This window comes from Plectropomus leopardus, chromosome 8 (genome assembly GCF_026936395.1).
Source record: "Plectropomus leopardus strain MGB_pleo_1.0 chromosome 8, ASM2693639v1, whole genome shotgun sequence".
Classification (NCBI taxonomy): Eukaryota; Metazoa; Chordata; class Actinopteri; order Perciformes; family Serranidae; genus Plectropomus; species Plectropomus leopardus.
The window spans coordinates 26,013,706-26,035,714 of NC_142183.1; the positions used below are offsets into that span (position 1 = coordinate 26,013,706).

At 40.0% G+C, this 22,009-nt stretch overlaps 1 protein-coding gene across 1 annotated transcript; it reads right to left on the reverse strand.

The window, feature by feature from the left end:
- Nucleotides 1-15,557: 15,557 nt before the first annotated feature.
- On the reverse strand, nt 15,558-18,390 carry LOC121948501 (homeobox protein MSX-2-like). The gene is made up of 2 exons (XM_042493900.2): nt 17,945-18,390; nt 15,558-16,784 (listed from the first exon to the last, which is right to left on the reverse strand). The coding sequence occupies exons 1-2, from the start codon at nt 18,228-18,230 to the stop codon at nt 16,342-16,344; spliced, it is 729 nt and encodes a 242-aa protein (XP_042349834.1). The 5' UTR covers nt 18,231-18,390; the 3' UTR covers nt 15,558-16,341.
- Between the last annotated feature and the right edge of the window lie 3,619 nt (nt 18,391-22,009).

A 22,009-nucleotide genomic window follows, 5' to 3' on the forward strand; every position in this document is an offset into this window, starting at 1 on the left:
TCTCTTCCTTCCACCCTTGCTCTGTTTACTGTTTGTGCTGCGAGCCGCTGGCAGTGCCGTGGTGCCATTCGTCACTCCAACTGGCTCCAGTGGAGAGGACAGGCCCTCTTACCCTACCACTGGGAAAGGAGCAAGGGAACACGAGGGAAAGGGAGAATCACAGAGGGCTGTTCAGAAACAGAGGAATGAGAAAAAGAATTGCATGATGTGCCATTGCAGAGGACAGAGAGAAAGAGAGGGCACAACAAACGGGGACTTTCACCACTTTTTCCACAAGTCAAAATAAACATCTGAATTCACAGATCCATAGTGGATAAAAGGAAAAAATTAATATAAAGACACTGCAAATCTCTAAAACTCTACTGAGGGGTGATTCTCTGAAATAAATTAGTTCTTTTCATGAAGATCGTAGTGTTAACTCAATATTGAGTGCCTGTGATGAGATCATATGATTCACATCATTTTCATCCTCATCAAATCATTCAGTGACCCTTCATGTTCTTTTTGGATGCATCTGCATCCATTATGCTGCTTCATCTATTTAATCAGGTCTTTTCCTGTCAGTTGTCACCCATCTGTAAGTGGCAGGAAGTGAGAGTGAGTGAGAGCGAGAAGAATCATTGCGCAGAGAGGGACAGCAGATGCACAAGGCATTATGAGAAGAATGATTGTTCAGAAAGTATCCTCCTTAAAGGGTAACTTAAGTATTTTTTCAACCTGAACCTTATTTTAATGATTAATTTCTAGGTGACTAATGGGAATAACAGTTTTTGAAATTGGTCAGTCAAATATTGAGCAACTCTGCTGCAGCTGGCAGCAGCCAAACAGGCTGCAATGGGGCACTTGGGGCATTTGCACACAGTCAATTTACCTCCACTCATAATGCTTGTTTTTGTTACTGACAGGCTCAAAATATTTAATATTTAAGTGTCTGAAACATTGTGGAAAGGATCCCTGCAGAGATTTTTTTTAACCACTTGGCCAATTATATATATAATATAGATGTGTTCAGGGCTGGATTCTCATCAAACGTGAAGTTTGATGAAGATTGGATCATGTACAACTGAGTTATAATCTACTTCCTGTTTGTGGCGAAACATCTAACTTTTGGGCCTCATAACTTCCACACCGTTAAAGCAAAGCTCAAATGGGTTCGTCCCCACCAGAAGACAGGATTTACAACTTTTTAAGTCAATCCGGCAAAAGCTGTAGGAGTAGTTGGATCTGTAAAATAGCAAAAAATGGTGACAAATTATTTTTAAAATGGGGGACCTCCTGTTGGGTTTAGAGTATGGCTGCCACTGACTTTTTTGTTTGTCTTGTGATGCTCCATACACCACCAAATTTTTATATGTCTGCATGAAACTGACCAGAGGGGCTTCTTCGTTGAAGTCTGTTAGGTGGGGCTCTTGAGCTATTTTTTTGAGCCCATACAAGTAACCATTAAAATATCAAATTTTTCGCCAGTCCTGATGTCTGTGCAAAATTTAGTGACTTTTTAAGTATGTTAAGGCCCTCTAATGGGTCTCACTTGTTCAAAAAAAAAAAAAAGGAAGAATTCCTTCAGTTTTAATAGGGTCCTCACACCGTTGGTGCTCGGGCCCTAATAATTGATGCATTACCGTGTAAAGAGTCAGCATATTTTCACATCTAACATCTAGGGATCCTGTCCACAAATTTCATACACTTAGAATAACGATATGAGCCTGACTGGCAAAAATGACCACTTTCAGTGAACGTAAATTGACTGGGCACAAATATCCCAAGCAGTTACATTGCAGCCTGTTTCACCGCTGCCAGCTCAATGTCTCTCAATATTGGACCAATCATCTTTTCAAGTCACTTACAAAAACATGGGGGGAAAAATTGTATTGTTTTTTTTGTTTTGTTTTGTCTTTTTAAATATTTGTGGGTTTTGGTTCTCGTCCCAAACCTCAGTGTACCAGTCTGGATGCCAAAATCGTCTGAGAATTTAATCCCTCATGAACTGATAGTTTCCGTACTGTGCCACGACGGGACCTCTACAGGAGACGAGCCAAAAATGGAGATGAGTTGACCTGAGTCTTTGCTTTGTCCCGATCAAATCCTCCAGAGAAATAAAGACAGATTTGATGTATTGCCTGCATAATTGCTCATATCACACTCTGGTCTATCACAGATTGTCAGTGCAGCAGAACAGAAAACATCACTGAAGCATGTTAAGTAAGTACTAAGCCATGTCAGTGAAAGCAAATCCAATTATACAATGAATAATAAGCCGGGCGAAAATTAGGCTGGCTGATGAATAGTGCGTTCAACAGGGGTGATGTCCACTCCAGCCACACTGCGCAGCTTAGCTGGAGAGAGGTGCTGTCTGGCAGAGAGGGCTCTGAGCGGAGATCATGCTATTAATGATGCCAATGTTAATGCTCACGCTGGTAGGATGCCCTATGGGTGAATTGTGATGATGTGAATGCTAATCAGCTCGCTTGTGGGGGAGAGCAGATGTGTCTTATCTCTTTAAGAGCACAACATCAGCAGCAGGAACTGACAGAGACAGAACAACAGAGTGATTACTGACAACTATGCAGGGAAGCTGGAGATAGTTGTCCCTTCCACCTGGGCCCAAGACAGGTGATGGCTGCTGTCCGTCTGGCCTGAGTGGGTTAGTAAAAAGCGCTGACCATGAGAGGATTGGAGCTGATGGCCCACCGTGTATGCCAATGAAGCCCAGGCACCAGCAGCAAATGTTGGCATTGTACATCTCTCCAAATCACAAATATATTACATTTGCACATTAAATACCACATTATATATGTTGATACATCAACTTTTGTGGATGATGTGTTAACTAGGCACATGTCTGCCAAGTTGCAGAGCACCGCTCAAGACCAAGATTACAAAAAAAACAAACAGTTGTAATTTAGCAAGCCATTTCTGTGTTTCCAGCAATTTTTAAGTACAAAACGTCAGCGTTTTGTAGCGATCCATCTCTGTGTTTCCAGCAGAAATAAATGTAGTGTCAGGGTCTTGAAAGGTTTTCCTTTAGCGGAAGATTTCAACCACTTTGCATTGTAACTCTGTTCCAAGGGGCAAGGGGCACTCAGAAACGAGGGGTAAAAATAAGAAACGGGATTGGGCCTCAGTATGCTGCCAGCAGAAACCACACTCCCACAATGCATCACACAGAGGGAATTGGAGGAGCTAACTCAGGCCCAGGTTTTCTCTGCCTACAATAAATGACAAACAGGTGGTAAAAAAATTAATTATTTTGCAATGATACAATGAATCATGAATATATCTATCAGAGATAGAAAAATAAATGGATGGGGTGTTTAACCACCATCAAGAGTGATATCCAGCAAATCCTGGGTGAATATAAAAGCCAGGCATATTTTTTAAATTCTGCTCTGTGCATCTGGAAAAGGAGATTAACAGAGCGGGAGGGCAGTTGAGAAGACCACTCAACGACATCCACTCAAGTGATGGCAAGGTGACAAGCTGCACAAACATCCCCAACAGAGAGAGAGAAAGAGCAGGAAGGAGGAGAGGGGAGGAAGATAAGGACGGCGGCAGAGAAAGACTGTTCAGGAAGAAACTGAGAGCTGAGTGTGACAAGGCACGCGATAAGAAAACAACTTTAAAGCAGCTACGGTCTGCTCTCTCCTCGAAGGAACTAAATCTCAGAAAGACACTGAAAGCTGTGCTATTGTTCATTTAACTTGGCATTACTTATACCTCTAATAGGTGTTAAGAGGCCATGTTCAGCAGAACAACAACCCTACTGTATTCATGATCTTTGTAACACTGTGGTAAGTATAAGTAGTAAGTATGAGAGACAGAGGGGAGAGACCATGTTTAAGTGGAGGATCAGTCAAGCTAAAAATTGAAAATTGAAATAAAATAACAATAATTAGGGCTGTGGATCTATGGCTTCATGACTCACTGGTTCTAATTTGATTACAGAGCATCTTTTTACAATTTAGTTGGAATTTGTTAATTGATTCATTTTCTTTTGGCAAAAAAATACACATCAATCAAACTAAAACATAATTGCAATTTTTATCCTTTCAAAAGGTGAAAAAAAAAGATTAGAAAAACTTAAATAGATAGAAAATGTACTTCTGGCATTTTTTACAAACTCCACACAGCGGTTTTACACAGTAGACTGTTTCTTAGAAGCCAAAATGCTGTTCATGGGTCCAGCGAAGCATCAACACAAAATCTCCAGGTAGCTTTCCTTCTCTGCAATGTGTGAAATTTTCAAATGTAGGTTTGTAGCCCCAAAAGGATCTTACTCAAAGTAACATCATTCTGTGTAACCTCTCTAAAGCAGAACTCATGGCAGCAGATGTTTTGATTGTGGCGGACTGCCACAAATACATGAATGTGTGGGAAACCCTGGGCTTATGAACTGCGCTGTTTTTTTGTGAATGAAGCCATGCTTTGGACCATTTTCATCCTCTCTGCCATGACACCTTATTGTCGAAGGCTTCCAACGGCATAGATGTATGAATTTGACGTCATATTTTTGCAATGCGCAACAGTCAAAAAATGCTCATCAGTAAAACTGATTACAGGCATACTATTCTGAGGGATCAGACCACTTTGAACTGGTTCTCATCTGGCACTGGCTCTCGATTCCCATCCCTATGAAGTGAGTACAGAGCTCCATTTCACACACAAAGTACATCAGCATGAGGTGCTTTAATATTTTAAACATGTGATTCAAAACTTCTCAGATAGACATATTGCTTATACTGATTCTTTGCTTCTCTTTTCCCAGATCAGTGCAGAGAAAACTGATATCTGATGCACTGAATGAATCATTTCTCCGATAAAGAACGAAGAAACACACTTGGCCAAAGAGGAGAGTCGCGACAGCACAACCTCACTCAGGATGGTGTTGTGACTGTGACTTGTGCTGTTTTTTGTTTAGTTTAGTTGAGGGGGTTGTTTGTTTGCTTTTTTTTTTTTTTTAATTCCATAGGAGGGAAGCAGACGGCAGACACAATTTGGTCTATTTTAGGAAGGGACTCGTCAAACAGGAGCACAGCAGGAGCCTCTTTTACCCTCTGGAAAGTTCACATGGGACCACAAGAGCACAAGCAGATGCAAAAACATGCTCAGGCATGCACACACACACACACACACACACACACACACACACACACACACACACACACACACACACACACACACACACACACACACACACACACACACACATGAGACACAGCTGGGAGACTGTGGGAACAAGCATTTTTTGGATGATTTTTTTTTTGACTGTGGCCAGAGAACCAAACCCCTGTTTCTACAACGTAATAGTTTAATTGAGCGTCACACTCTAACCATGCGTAAAAATCCAGCTTTTTCCTTCACCTTCACTGATAGCATTGAGAGAGAACCTTAGACAAGAGAGTATGTCTGACAGCTTTTCTGTGGCCTCTACCTGATAGACTGTTCCTTTATTTGATTTTAATGAGAAGCTGTTGAATAACTAACAACAGAACAGGAGACGAGCCCGCCACTCACACAGCCATCTGTCCTCGCAGTTCACCAGATGACAAATGCTACTGTAACCCGTGTAACCTGCTGGGCTTACTGTGCATGTAACGATGTAAAATGACTCCCATAGGAAAAATTCTCTCCTCCCTGCTGCTTCTCCGCGCAGAGGTCAAAGGTCAGGGTCGGCTACAGAACAGCCTCCCTGCAGACGGTAGGGATTCAGTGTGCGTGTGTGTCAAGGACACCACAGGCGGGGTGAATGCTTGGGGGCTTGAACCCCCGTCTCTGTGCTCATCACACCGCACTGATGTCATATTCCCCCTGTGTTCCAGCACCGAGTATGATTTGAAGGACTTTCTAGGAAAGGTCATTCAAGAGCAGAGTCTGATTTTTAGTGGACAGATCTCTCTTACGATGTCTTCACTCATCAGAGTCTGAACGCAATTCATCCTATGATCAACACGCCGACCTCAACTAATCTGGAGAGGTCCATCAAGCTTCACCTGAGGTTCTATAGCTTCTGTTTGCACTTTATAGTATGCTTTCATCATGTCATTCAGGTGATTACTGTACATTATAAGAATTATCTTCTTTTTTTTTACCTTAGATTGAGCAGTTTATATCTATACATAGCGAGTAGCCATGTTGCATACATGTTTCTACAGTAGCCCAGAGGGGACAAACACACACTTGATCTAGATAGGGCCGTTTTCATTTTTACATCTGCAACCATAGTTAGCAGCCCCTACACCATGAGCCAAACAGCATCAGAAAAACAATTCAGTTGTTGTTGTTTTTATTTTTGTTTTGTTTTTTAGCAGTTTTAATCACCTGGTCCATTTGTTTTGGAGAAGAGACCATTGTAGATAATTAAGCTGGGGACAATGAATGTGTTTTGGTGATTCATGGAAATCCATCCCATAGTTGTTGAGATATTTAAGTTTGGACCAAAATGGTAGACCAACCACTAGACATCCAAACACTCAACATTCTTTTCTTATCATATCATATGTGCAACAATAACAGAGACACAGTGGTTGGCAATGAATTTCCTGAGCTACAGGCTCCCTCCAACAGTGCTCATAAAATAAAATGATCATAAATGATCATAAAATGAAAGTTTGTGTGGACATTCTTGCAAATGAATAAACTGTTACTGAAAAGTAATCTAGTAAATGTACAAGTGTATATGGAATATAAAAAGTAATGGCATAAACAGTAATAAAGAGCACCTGGCACTGCCAACGAGGGGGGAGGTAAAACAAATACACATTCAACTGTGTGTTTAAACAAAGGATTTGTATTCAAAAGGTTTATCAACATTGGGTAGACAGAGTGCTGGACAGGAAGTGGAGATGGATGGTTTTTCTGAGGACTATGTTAATCTGCTTTAATTGTTCCATCTGGAAGTCTGCTCCCCTGCTTAGCCCACCTTCTGTTTATCAATAATTCAATATGTGACCAGACAGGGAGTCAAGCTGTCTTTGTTGGATTACATGTTTTACAAGAGCAGATATAATTACATCTATTAGATCCTTTAAATATGTGTAAACAATTGACAAAAATAAGCACAAACCTTTCAGTCCTCTCATGATGTTTTACCGAGGTCGAATTATGGACCATATGGGCCAAATTACTGGATTATCTGGATTCTGGGGTCTGTAAACTTCTAATAAAACAACTCTCTATCTAGCAGACTTATCTTAACTTCTTTTATCCACAAAAGAAAAAATAAAATATCTTCAATTAATAACGTAAGGAACAGTGTGTAGGATTTAGAGGCATCTAATGGTGAGGACTGCCGATTGTAACCAACTCTCACGTGACAACTGTGAACTTCTATTTCAATTTCCTTCAGGATTCATTGTTCAAGAGGGTTTTACGTGGAGCTAAATTATCTGCAGAGGTCTCTTCCTCTTGAAAATAAACAGACCAGACTACTGACCGAAAACATGAATGGCCCTATCTAGAGCCAGTGTTTGGTTTGTCCATTCTGCGCTACTGTAGAAACAATATCTGGCTTTTTAAATGTAACGGGGAAAGGAAACAGTCGGCATTCAAACCTGCGTCAGATGACTCTGCTGTAGTCACAGATATTTATCACCTCTGGCTCCAAACAGCATTGATGGAAGCATCCTGGTCAAAGCGTTTATTTTAGCCTCTTAAATAGCGAGATGCAGTGACAGGCCACCATTAATTATCATCTGTCTCCAATTAAGCAGCGCCTAAACATCGATCCAAATGACTGCACCGAGTTTGAAAGATAAGCTGAATAAGTAAGAGATATATAAACAGAAGTAACCACCACAAAGTTTTCACAGACCTCCGTCTATGCTGCTGTCTACTGTTTGCAAACTTGCTGTTCCGTCTGTCCATGAAGTTGAACAGCACATGCAAAAAAAAAGAAAAAAAAGCACACACAAAAGGCACACTTGTCTGCTGCAGAGCCGTGTACACACTGGGAAAAGTAGCCTATTTTCAGGGGCCGATTTTGGTGGAAAAGGGGTATAAGTTAACTAAAACCAAACCAACCAATCTTTATTTCAGGTGATTAACTACTAAAGAAAACATACTTATTATATTTTTTCCATTTCTGCCAATGTATCCACCTGAATACTACACATTGGACATTTTTATGACATGGATTTTGAAAAATACAGATACATATTTCAGATGCAAATCAGACGAAAAGAGACACCATCAGATTTCCTCAACATTTGCTCAAACAGAAATGGAAACACTGTGACAGCAAAGCTGAGACTCTGTAGAGAGTTACAACACAGCCTCTCCTTCTCATATTAACCATTCTCAGGTTTCAGTGCTTGGAGCATCTGTGGAAGCTAATCCCCATTGCATGTGTCTGTGTGAATCAGTCTTTCGGCGTAACTGGGTGAATATCTCATGTTGGCGAGTGTGTTGTGAAGTTACCAGAAAGTGTTGGAGGGCTCGATCTCCTTCAGTACAATAGAGGCCATAGGGGAGACTGATGACTCAGAGGATCTCAGGAGATGGAGCGGACGCACAGATTTGTGAATAGACACGGACAATGGTGACGGCTACAGATGGCGGGGCACTGAAAAAGCTCGAACAGAGGGGATAAACGTCCCACAGGGCAATGTATGGATGTCACTGCAAGACTCTAATGACATTGGTGCGTCCTATGTAGAGAAGTGACCTCAAAACATAAAAAAGACCTGATTTTAAAAGTACTTTGTAGGCTTAGACTGAAACATAGCTGATGAAAAGAGGACAAAATGTGCTTTAAACAGTAACTAACATGTAACTTCATGCTGTTCTTTAGTCTCAGAGGTACACAGTGATGTTGAGCCCAGATGTGTTTATCTCAGGCCTTCAAAAGAACATCAGGGATCCAGACAATCACGTCAGCGCGCAGACAATACCAGACTGCTGCTGCTTTGTAGGGGGGAAAACAGTTTTCCTACAATAACACCCTGGGAAATACAAACAAATCCACAAGGGCAGAGAGTTAGAGAAAAGAGACAAAAAAACACACAGGGTGAGAGAGGTGAAGTAGTGGAGTATTTTATGCCTTAAACATTAGAACTAATGAAAAAAAGTAATAACCTGGGCTGAATTGTTCTCATATCTTTGAGGATTTCATCCCCTTGTTGCCACCGATGCCCCAGATCTTCATGACAAAAACGGCCATGACCCCAGAGAAAGCTTTCTGTCTTGCAACCTCAAAGCCAAAGCTTTTTAGGTGTGTCTTTATGTTTATATGGGTCATGCCGTTCGGCCGACCTGACTGATGGAAACGTCTCTTGAAAGAACTAAACAAAAGACAGAAACTGCTAGAGGTGGGATTACTCTGAGGACAAGGTCTGCCTCTGTGTGTGTGTGTGTGTGTGTGTGTGTGTGTGTGTGTGTGTGTGTGTGTGTGTGTGTGTGTGCTTCAGTTGAGATCAACTTCTCCCACTAAGAAATCTGTCAGCTTGTTACTGAATCTAGCCTGTCACCACAGTTCATGCAGGCTCCTTTGCCATTATAATCAGCACACTAATTTACTTCACAGCAGAGTCATGAAAGTTGACTGGATGCCTAATTATATTATGATTGTTAATAGCCCCTCCTGCCTGTGATGCAACATGAAATTTAAGAAATCATAATGAAATTGAGACAGAAAAGCAAAGGGGTTTAAATGTGCTCAGAGACGCAGAAATCCACAGTTCAAGGTGAAGGACACAGCAGGGACTGTTTCGGGGAAACACACCTGCTCCGCAGCTTTGAAGACGAGATGAAAGCATGTCCTCTAATCACAGCACTTCAACACAACACAAATGTCAGCGCTTTGCTCCTCCAGCCTGTGTGGAAGTAAAAAATAAAAATGCTCTCACTCTCCCCCACCCCTCTTTTATTTGTCATATCTTACATTACTGCCACCCTTGTGGGAAGCGATCCCCTATTTTGTGTGTTTTTCTGCTGTGCGATGAAGCGCGTACTATAGCTCAGTTTTGCTCCTGCGTGCAGTTAGATGGTGAAATGTTCCTCCGAATTTCAGTTTGGCCTAACAGGCTGGGACAGGAGAGGAAAGGGGGCAGCGAGAAACCCCAAACTGGCTTTTCTTTTCCTTTTAACACAGTGGCTCCGACTGCTTTGTGTAGCATTAAACACATTTTTAACAGATTAAATGGATTCATAAATTGTGCAGCCGTATTTAATGAAATGCAAGTGTGCTTGAAGTAATTAGACAGCTATATATGTGTGAATATCTGCATTTATCACAATAAGAGGAGGAGGAGAGAGGGGAGGAGGTTGAACAGAGGCCTGGTTGAAAGCATTTAACATAACAATTTGAGTGCAAAGAGTAAAAACAAGCTCTCCAAGATTGCCAGCATTGCAGGGAAAGTGATTGACAAGTCACAGAAAAGACTCAGCAATACATTTGACAGTGCTGTTTGCAGGAAGGCCAGAGATATAAATGCAGATGTCTCATATCCAACACTCAGAGTTTGAGCTGCTCCCGTCTGGCCGTCAATTTACAGTCGCAAAAACTTGTTTTGTAAGATGTGCTCTCTTTTATTATTTATTTACATTTATGTAATTCATTGCTCCTATCTGCTTGTTTGCACTATTGTATCTTGTATATTGCACATTTGTGCGTTTTTAATGTCGTATTGTTTTATGTGTTTGTATGTATCTTTGCGGTGTCTGAGCGAAGCCAAAGACACTGCGGTGGACAATAAAGTCTCCTTATCTCTGTCTATTTCCCTGCACTTAGTCTCCATCAGATTCAATCCCCATTCTCAATCTTAGCAGCGCTGAAGCAGTACTGCTTTGTAATTATGCATGTATAAGGACCCAAATGCTTCTGTCCCCACAACAATGAACTCTACAGATATTCCTTATCCCCATTCACATGACGTTTACCATCAGCACAGTGGAGCCACGCATACAAGTTTCATCTTTTATTCACTAACTCATGACAAATTAAATAGCCTTTATCTAATAGCCTGTATGCTTCAAATTACATAACATGTTAATCTCTCTCTAAGATGGTTTGTTGATTCCTGAAGTGTTCTTCTTTTAAAAGCCAAGAATAAATCTATTAACATGAGAGTGGCCAGGACTGTATGGCCTGTGAGCAGCAACAGATGGGAAGCTGCGACACCTAGTGGATTAAAGACAGAACTGCAAGACCTCGAAGTTATGGGCAAGCTGATTGCTGGAATAAAAATTAGCTGCCAGTAAATGAATAGAAAATCGAACATCTTAATCAAATTGAACATGTCAGTGACAAATAAGTTGCGGTGAAAATAAATGCAAAACCAGATCTTTGAAGAACAGTTTGACATTTGCTGAGGTCAGTCTCATGGCAATTATATCTCAGCAAACATTGTCAGGACGGTGCCGCCAAAAATTGCAACATGGTTATGAAGCGGACAGCCACATGAAGACTTTATTTCCACATCCAATAATGGTCCAATCGGCCAATCTCTTAATAATCAGGAAACACTGGTCATATTATTGCTATGAAAACAGCAAATGCAAGACTTTTTTTATATATACATTTGATTGACAAGTTATTTGGTTGCTTTTAGACAAACATACTGTGATGTCCATTTCACGCACAAAGACTAGTACAGGGTTCCCACAGCTTAAAGCGGGTTAGATTTAAGACTTTTTTAGACTGGCCCTCTGAATGAAATTTAAGATCAATTTTACAATAACCAAAACTGAAGGGGTTTAGGGTTAGGGACAATGTTGCCCTAATATTTATTATAACATAAATATATTTAAAAAATATTAATAATATTTAAAAAAACAAAATGTTACCAATTATTTTGAATTTTTGCAATGCAACGTCAAAAAATTATTCATAAAATCATTGTTTCCATGTCTTAGCAATTTAAGACATTTTGATACCAGATAAGACCTTATTTTTAGATAACTGAATTAAACGCCTCTTAAGACTTTTAAGGATCCCCACCCAGGAACCCTGTAGTATTACACGACACCCAATTTTTAAACATAAAAAACAAGTTTATGCTATTCATGTATATTTAGATCTAAATTATAATCCTGCCTCATTGTTTTAAGTCTGTTTATAAGCTCCAAAAGTCCTTCACCAAGCTGTCTTTGATTCCACAGGATTTTGCATGCACAACTAAGCGCCAGAGAGTCAAGTGACCTGGTATGAAGAGTAAAAAAAAAAAAAAAAGAAAATGCAAAAATGTGTTCAGCCAAAGTTACAGTCATTTTAGTACAAAGTTTCCTTTTAAGTTAACTCAAAAACATGGGTAGAAGGCGATGAGGAACAAAAGAAGCAATAAGCAAAAACTTAGTAAAAAGCACAAGAAAATTACCTGAAAATAATAAAAATAAATAAATGAATAAATAAAGGAAATTACCTTGGAGAGGGGGTTAGAAATATAATAATTCCATAACATAATGTTGAATATGTAATGATGATAATTGTCTATAAATATAGTATTTCCATAGCTTCTTTTTTCCCTGGACATGTTTTGCTTAACATTTTAAAAAACATTTGTAGCTTTACTAATTTCTTGCAAATTGTGGAACATTTCTTACCAAGTTACGCATTGCCTTTTTTTCCAATGTTTTTGAAAGAAATTACACTAATTTGCACAGGGTTCAAAGGTTTAAATACTTGTGAAAGGCGCCTGAAAGCAGCGCAAGAAAAGTGATGTCGCTCCAGGTTTCATAGAGTTGATGGAGCGAGAAAACACTGGCAAACACGAAAAGGGAATTAAAGGACTGTAACTTTAGAGGACACAAACTTGATATGTTAAAATTAATACCTCATATTAACATCAGCTGAACTTTAGAAAGCATTTTTGCACAGAATGAGGATTGTGGATTTTGTCTCTCATCTGCTGCATTTGAGTATTGTATTAAGACAGACTTGAAAAACTGTAAAACTATCCCTCAAGCCTCTATGTGCTCCTCTGAACCCTTTCCTCTCTTGAACCCCCACTGACTATTCTGCCTGTGAAACCTAGCCTCGCTCAGTCAGTATATTAAAAAACTTCTCAGAGCATATTTCTATAAAAATAATGCCTTTCTTCATGAATTCTGCACGTCTATTTTATGTCTTTTTATATTTGTTTTTACTTTTATCAAACCTCTCTTTGTCTTTAACAAAGGTCTGCAGCTCCACTTTGGACTGTGATCATTTCCTCCTCTAAGGTTTCACGCTGAAAGCATCTAAAACTGGAGGCTGGGGTTATTGGGCAATCGCAGCCATTAAAGACCTCGCTATCAGCTTAATGCCGAGTTTAATTTCAAAATGGAGGGGAGCAAATGGACTGTGAAATATGTGCTAATGGTAACAAGCTTTCCCCAAGTTTACATAAAGAGAGAGAAAGAAAGTGAAAGACCATTTAATGGCAGCCTTTGCTGTTATCACAGAGTCTACACATACAATTTCACAGAGCTTTGGAGTCTGAATTCAGGGACAAGGACAATTAAACCAGCGACTGCACAGGGACAGCCCAGTGCAATGCTCCGCTACAAAGCTCCCATGGAGAGTTCATTTAAAGTATACAGCTTAAAAATACAGCTCCACCTCTGTGGTGTCCGAAAGTATAACGGGAAAACACGTGTGTGCAATTAACACAACGTGAGATGTGCTATTTGCAGAGAACATTCATTTTGCAGACATAATTTGACATCTTTAGGGGAAATTTGGTTGGATAAATATTCATTAAAGAGTGCAACACCTCCTAACTTGGGCCACCCGGTTGAACATCCACCCATGCAATACATACAGCTGAGGCGCAGACAGCAATACAGCATAAATGCAAACAAGAGTAAGAGGCAGAAAGAATGGCCAGTCTGCACAGTAAGAAACAGAGCAGTTTACAGGCCCACCTGTCTGTCCTGGAGAACATTTTCCAGGACTTTACCAGGAAATGCTTAAAAATGATCTAGTTGGTATGACAGACAGGGACACCGTGCTCCTCTCTGGGGAAGTCTGATTCATAAATGTGCAGGCTCTAAATTATTAATGAAATCATCTCTTATTTGCAAGGAAAATATGAGAAATGAATCATAGAATAATAATAATATAAGAATGAAAACTACCAGAGTTACCATCAAGCAGTGACAAACACTTACATTTGAAGAATAATGTTAATTCAATTACTCAGAGTTTAAGCCACTAAAGTTGTAATGTCATCCAACCTGCATGTGCTGCCACGTGACGTGACTCGAGCGTGTGTTCACAGCGTTTTTCACAACATAACCAAGAGCAGCCCGTTAAAAAAATCTCATCCATAATGGTAATATGATCGTGAACATTACTTAGCTTTTTTTAGATGGCAATGTTATCCATTTTGCGGAGCTTTGATTGATAACCTACAGTAGTCAGGGTCCTCGCACATTGCCATGGACAAATTTTCAAAACTTTTCCATGACTTTTCAACAGCCCACATTAACAAATTTATTTTTCTTGTCCCCCTTGCCCTTGTGTTTTTCAAAAATCTCAGATTCCAGCTCTTTTCCAACATAATTTCAATTAGCACACATACATGAAGGGATTAGAGAGACCGCATGCAGGGAGAAAATAAAGAAATTTACATGATGGTAAAAAAAAAAAAAAAAACGTCATACGTCTACACATATCAGAGCTACATTAGGTTGTGAGCTACAGAAAATATATTTGCCGTCATGTTACATTACACAGAAGATTATCATTGGGAGATTACTGTGACAATTTTATTACACGAAACAAAACTTCCTGACTTTATCAAAACTTTCTGTGATTTTGCTATGACTTTTCAGGCCTGGAAAATGTAATTTCTGAAATTCAGAGACTTTTCATAATTTTCCATGATGTGGGAACCCTGAGTAGTAGTAGTAGTAGTAGTAGTAGTAGTAGTAGTAGCGAAAAGGATAATGCTTAAATTACTTTCCAGGATATTTGACTCTTTCTCTCATTTTCCACGTCTGTTTTGCAGGTTTTCAAGGATGTGTCGCAACTAAACCATTTACAATCAAGACTGATGAAGCCAGTATACTGCCCAGGTCTGTCTCACAAAATACATTTTGACATGTCACTGGAAGAAAAAATAAAATGAGTAAATAATAAAATTAATGTCACACTGCCGCATCTTACTGAGATACTTGAATGGAAAGAAATCGCTGTGCCTGTTATTTACTCTCACTGTATTTCTATTTTTACATTTCTGTTTTTACTTGTGCTTGTACTTTTTTTCTACTTGCCATAATTCTCTATGCTGGCACCAGAGCGACTGTAACAAACCATAATTTCCTCCCTGGGATCAATGAAGTATTTCTGATTCTGACTCTATTCGTAACACTAGTGCCTTTTCCACTATGAAAAATCAAAATGTCCACTGCAAAAACCATATGATCAGAGGGTGGGAATTGACAGTTGATGTTGGAAGTAGCTGCGCTTCCGAAGGTGATCCATAATACTAAATGTCACTAAGAAATCAATCTGGTGGAGCGCACAGTGCTGAGAGAGAAGGGAAAGCCTTTAAACATCAGTCCCTACTCTGTGTACACAGCAGATCTCAGGCATGTCTGCTCACCACAGAGATCCGCTTATGAGGCGTCCTGGTATCATTAGTGTGGCGATTTCTGACTCCTTTGAGCATTTGTGGAAAAATATAACTCACAAGAACCAGAAGCTTTGTGTTAGATGTGGAGTACACATGAGGACGGCCACCAGACTGGACTACAGAGCTGAAACACTCGTTACTGGTCATGTATCACTAGACACTTAGCAGAGTAAGCTTACATGACAAAAAATTAACGAGAGAGGAAAACAGAGGGTTAACTAAAAGTTTTAATGTCAAACATATAAAGTAGTAGCTTTAAAAAATATAGATATAACAAGTTAAAATGGATGAAATTAGGACTATCAAAAATCAATGTCGCTGGGAATTCTTTCGCTTTTAAGCAAGCCTGCACATCACCAGGCCAAAATGTCGTTCTCCAGTTGCCCCTTTTTACTTTAAGAGTGTAATAAACTATATCCCAGCATATGCGAGCTCAAAATATTATTCCCAATCCTGAAATCATCCAGGAAATACAAGAAGAGTACATTAAAGAAAAAATAAAAAGGCTACAATATATGCATTCTGGTATTCAGGACAATAATCTGATACGCGTTGCCTAAAGGATATTCCATTCATTATCAGCGACCCCTGCTGAATCAACAAACAGCAGAGGACCTTCAAGCTGCTTCATCCTTTTAAAGGACATTTATAAATCCTCCTCCAGCAGTGAAGCTCCACTTCAGGTCCTCAGTCAAGTGTTGTATAAGTTGCATGACTTTATGATACACTCTTGCATTGTTCTTTAACGCACATCCACGTCTCTGTGTCTGTATGATGCTGCTTCCTCTCAGGAGAGGTGGAACAGGCTGTGGCCGACCTGTGAGGCGCACATGGCTAGATGTGCAGCGGGGAGAATGCGGCCGTATGAGCAGCTCAGTCCATAGAGTGCCGTAGATCCGGCCTGCAGGTCAACACTGAGGGGGAACCCTAAAGACGGGAAGCCTGGGTGGTATACAGCTTTGGGCCCAATGCCAGCTGCTATTTTGAGTTTCTCCACCTCGGCCTCCTGAAGTCTCTTGGCTTTAGCTCGCCGGTTTTGGAACCAGATCTTGACCTGGGTCTCAGAGAGCGACAGAGAGGAGGAGAACTCTGCCCGCTCAGCGATGGACAGGTACTGCTTCTGACGAAACTTTCTCTCCAGGGCCAGGAGCTGCGTGGTGGTAAAGGGAGTGCGAGGCTTGCGGTTGCTTTTGTGCTTCCTCAGAGAGCACACTGCTGGACTGAGCTGCCCTGGGGGACATGGGACAGATGTGAGGCTGAAGTTTGGCAGCATTAGTTATGCTATACAGGAGTACACCTTCAGGAGGCAAACCAGTCAAATGTTTGGGGCCACTCAAAAAGATATGGGAAAAGGGGTCAGTGATAGCTAATCATTTGGGGGTATTTTGCAATGACACCTATAACCCCAACTAAATCTCCCATAAAGGCACTATACAGTTAACAGCAACTGCACCAAAAACGTGTGGGACCCCATCTAGATAAAATGAAACAGCTGGATTGCATTAACAGCCTCAGAGTCTGGGACCGCCACTGATACTATGTTCATGTGGTTAATATCCAAATATTTGAATAAGGGCTGAAATATTTACTTCATTGTTCAATTTGTCAATTGATAGCAAATTACAACAATTTTGCTAAGGGATTACCTTACGAGGGAAAAGTGCAAAACCTGACTGGTTTTCTGCTTCTCAAATAATTTTCCATTTCATGTCACTGTAAAGTGATTATTGTTGGACAGTTTATTATCACCTCACCTCATTAACCTCTGGAGAATTGTGTTGGCCATTTCTCACATTTTTCTCCATTTTTCTAGACTAAATGATTAATCCATTCATTAAAAATAAAGGATCTGATTAAAAACAAAGAACATTTTTTTAAATTATCATCAGATGCAGCCATAAAGGGTCAGAAAGGGTGAGAGAAAACATTTAAAATAGCATTTAATACGTGCATTTAGTTAAATGCTGATTTGCTGTTTTATAAATTGTTTTTTGTTGTGCACACTATTATTTTTACCTTATATTTGATTTGGGGTATTTTTTTTACTGCAACTACTACTTTTTTTACTGCAACTTATTATCATTGTTATTTATTTTATTTTTTTTACGTCATAAATTATTATTATTATTATGTTTCATCTGCTAAGGCCAATGTTAATATGGACCGGGTTGCCACCTGTTGCGGAGAGTAAATTGTTGATATTCATCTGTATATTTATTACATTTATGCCTATCTCTCCTTGAATATATCATTTATGAATTTTTTAAATGCAAAACATGTTCAACTGGATCCTGACTTTGTCTCTTTGTTTTTAAATCACCCAAACGATTATGGAATCCATTACTTAATAGTAAATTCATATCAATGAATCATTTTTCCGGATCACTTACGGGGGGGTGTTGACATCTTAATTGGGCTGGATATCCAGGACGCACAGTCTCGATCTGATGGCTCTGGTTTGATAGATACTAATTGTTGGGAAAACACATCTGGCCTGTGTCCCTGTTGATCGTTTCCATCTTTACTGTCCGTCATATTCAGCGATCTCTTGTCCGATATAAGCGCCTCCACGCTGAAGGGCAGACAGGACACCTGTGCCGTGCGCTTTTTCGGCCGCGGTGGTTGCACATCCTCCTCCGTGGAAACCTCGTCTCTCCAGTCTCCAGGGGAAGCCATGCTCTCTCTCCAGGGCCGGGATCGATGTCTAATTCCAGTCCAGAAAACGCATAACTTTTTTTTTCTTTGAGCACAAACATGCAGCGTCCACACGATGAGAAACTCGGATAAAGTTTGCACAAAGTTGTGCTGGAAAAACTTTAGGAGGTTCTCTGGAATTTCAGTGATGCGTCCTGATCAGGGTTAGGGAAGACTTGTGATTGGACGGTGTGTTTGGGGCGCTCAGGACGGGATCCCTGTGATGCCACACCCCCAACCAGACAGCAGATCAGCTGCACATCAGTCTTATTTAGCGGCATTTATGTAGGGGGAGGATTGTTTCTTAAGAACAGTTAACCAGGTTTTAATCATTAATGCCGACAGTAACAGAGCGTGTTTTATTTACTTTGAAGACAAGTACAGAAAATTAGACAGGGAATTAAAGATGATTTTACTTTTAAAAAATCTAGGAAACAGATTGTCTTAAAAAAACGTAGGTAAACAGAACTATTAGATATAATTATTTATTTGAAATAATTATTTATTTATTTGAACCTAATTGCTAAGTTTATCTAAAATGTTATATTTACGTAATTCTGTGAAGTTGTTGCAACTTATGAAAGACAAGTGAAATTAAATCAGTCTTTCAAAGTTTTAGCAACTTCAGTAAACCAAGTGCTATATGTATCATTATTCAGCCAGTTGCATACATGTCAGTTATGATAGTATGTTATTAAAAATGTTAGCAAAATCCTTGGGGCGGCAGTAGCTAAGCCCATATGGACTTGGCTTGGAAACCGGAGGGTTGCCAGTACAAATCCAAGTCAAGACTGACAAGGACTTGAGTGTGGACTGTGAGTGTGAGACTGGTAGCTGGAGAGGTGCCAGCTCACCTCCTGGGCACTGAAGAGGTGCTCTGCACGGGGCACTAAACCCCTGACTGCTCGGGGCATCTGTCCAAGGGAAGCCCCCTCACTCTCTCCATTTAATGCATGTAGAGGTCCTGTTTGTGCATGTGATTATTAAAGTATATTAAAAAGATCTCCTAATAATCAGATTATTAACTTCATCACTGGCAAAATCATATTTGTCATGATTAAGTTATGTCAGACTTTATTTATTAAAGTTGCTAACACTTAGAAAGACAATAAGTGCAAACATTTTAACGTTTCACATTGTTTAGTAAACTAAACAATTACATATAAAATAAACATAAATTAAGATAAATATAGTTAAATTTACTTTCTTTTTTTAGGCAATCAGTTTCCATTATTATTATTATTATTATTATTATTATTATTATTATTATTATTCCAAGATCAACCTGTCCGATTTTACAGTGTAGGATGTTTCTTTGAAACATTGTATTTTAGAAAAACCCTACAAATACAAGTAAATCAATCCCCTGTCTACTCCATCCTGCAATTAGGCTGGTGGATTGGTCTGGCTGTGTCTCCGAGCAACAGCAGCACCAGGATGAAAAGCATCAGTGTGACATCCAAAGAGCTGCATTTCTACTTAACAAAAGCTGACAGAGCTCCTGATTCAAGCCCCGACTTGCAGGACCTGACGCACCAATTGTGGGAGTAATCACAATAGTAATCAATAAGAATCATGGTGCTTTTAAACGTCAAATATCACTGTCGAGAAACCACACACTTAAATGTGAGTCAGTTGGGAGATGGATTATGGTTTTGGGCAGGCTTTAAAATGACTGTCATTACATTGTTATTATTAACACCTTGTAATTAGGTCGGTGGAATCCGGTTCTTTTAAGCAGGATTTAACGGTAATGATGGAAAATTGCTACCTTCCTGAGGTGTGTGGCGCCCGCTGCGATTATTCCCAGTCTCTGCTCTGTCGGAGGAGACAGAGGCGTCTCGTGCCTGTTTGAAGCTCATACCTGTAGGGCTCCAGAGTATTAGGAAACAACATGAGAAGTAGCTCCAGCCTTCCTAAACTTGGCCTCTAACCGCTCACTGATGGGATAAAACAATGCAGTGTTCTCAAAAATAGCCAAAAAGGGGGTTTGTATGTTCAAACTGACATTAACAGCGGAAGGTTTAATGTAATTCTGAGTGAGACGTAGTGTTTATTAAGCCAAGGAAACACATGCACAGCATCTGATGCAGTATTAATATGCTTTGCTGCATGCTGTGTCCTTTAGTCTGCTCGTCTGTCTCCCTGTCTACCACATGAGTCTATCTTATATACAGATGCCCACATGTGTAAAGGCCACCTGTGTGAGCTGTCCACAGCTCTGTGATCAGCCCTCACTCTGTAATCAGCAGGATTACAGTGGCATCAGGGGCTCGACTCCCCAGTGCCTCAACATCATTTCTCTCCATGTGACGCAAAGTGCTCTCACAGCGTGAGCTCACTCTACTGTAAACACATGCAAATCAAATAAGGGGCCTATCTGTCATTTCAGTGTGCTTCCTATTAGGAATAAAAAACATGTTAATCATGTACAGTACAAAACTGACTTCTTATTCTAGAAAACGGAAATATTGTATTTTACCACTCAACAATGTAGGATAGGGGTAAATACAACAGGAAAAACTAAAATATTGCTTTGCTTAAATCAATGAGTATAATTCAAACTCAGTCTCGTCAAGTAATAACACTTAATTAAAGTGGGAAGTACCCTTCTGTAAGTACATATGTAAACAGTGTGTGGATCTATGCAGAAGGATGTCTGTATCACTGCAGAGAAAGAAGCATCTACTGCCACTGAGCTAAAGCTACAGCTCAGCCGAGGAGAGCGCTATTAATGTTAACGTCTCTTGCTTTCACCAGCATGAGTCCCTTGTCCATGAGTAGATGCACGCTTCCTTCTACAATGTGATAAGTTTGGTGGGTTTAGTTTGGGAGAAAGAATATAGTTCCTGCATGAAAGTGCCCACAGCAAAGTCTTCGGATTATCGTGAGTAACTGGGTCATGATTTCTGGAAAGAGACATTGCTGTTGAAGTTTTCGAAGAATAAAAAAAGTTTTTTGTATTCTGAGCACCACAAGTTCAGCCTCATCTAGCTCCATTATTTCTGAGAGACAGGAAACGTCTCAACAGCTGATATCTCCAACACTCAGCGACACACACCAAAACATTTTATAGTACTATAGGTGAGAGAAAAAATATGTAGTGTTTATTTGGGAGTGAACTATACCTTTAATAAGATAATCTAAACTATTTGCAGAATCCCCAGAAGTACACTAATTTTTTAAATAATTTGAGGGTGATCTAGCAGAGCATAAAATGCCCCCTTTAATCTGTTTCCTCAAGTAAACAGGCCCAAATAGCTTGCTGCTGTCCACTGGTCACTGAGTCTTTTCTATCTCCCATTATGGGAAGAGACACACAGGGGAAGTCACAGATAGAGCTGGTGCATCCTGACAATTCAAGCAAAGGTTACAGAGTCAATGTCTCAGTATGAGGCGGAGCAGCAGCAGACCAGAGAGTAAACGTCCTAAGCTCACATTGATCACGCCAAACACTAATTAGCACTGCTCTCTCTTCTGCCCTGCTTCCCCTGCATTAGTTCTGCTAACACACACACACACACACACACACACACACACACACACACACACACACACACACACACAAGACTCAAATCTCTACAGTGTGCAACTGTACAATCTTTGTTAATATCAATTCAACACAAGTGATTTTAAGGACCAACACTCACTTTAGAGGCAAAATTAGGAGAAAAAAAAATCTTATTCAGATATGTTTGTGATTAATATCACCTTTACAGCAGCAATTTTAAACTGGTGGGCTGGTGTCCCCACTGATAAGC

Coding starts and splice junctions, on each gene's coding strand:
- LOC121948501 (XM_042493900.2), bottom strand. CDS start 18,230: ATGGCTTCCCCTGGAGACTGGAGAGACGAGGTTTCCACGGAGGAGGAT. Junction 16,785..17,944: donor TAAGATGTCAACACCCCCCC/GTAAGTGATCCG, acceptor CATGTCCCCCAG/GGCAGCTCAGTCCAGCAGTG.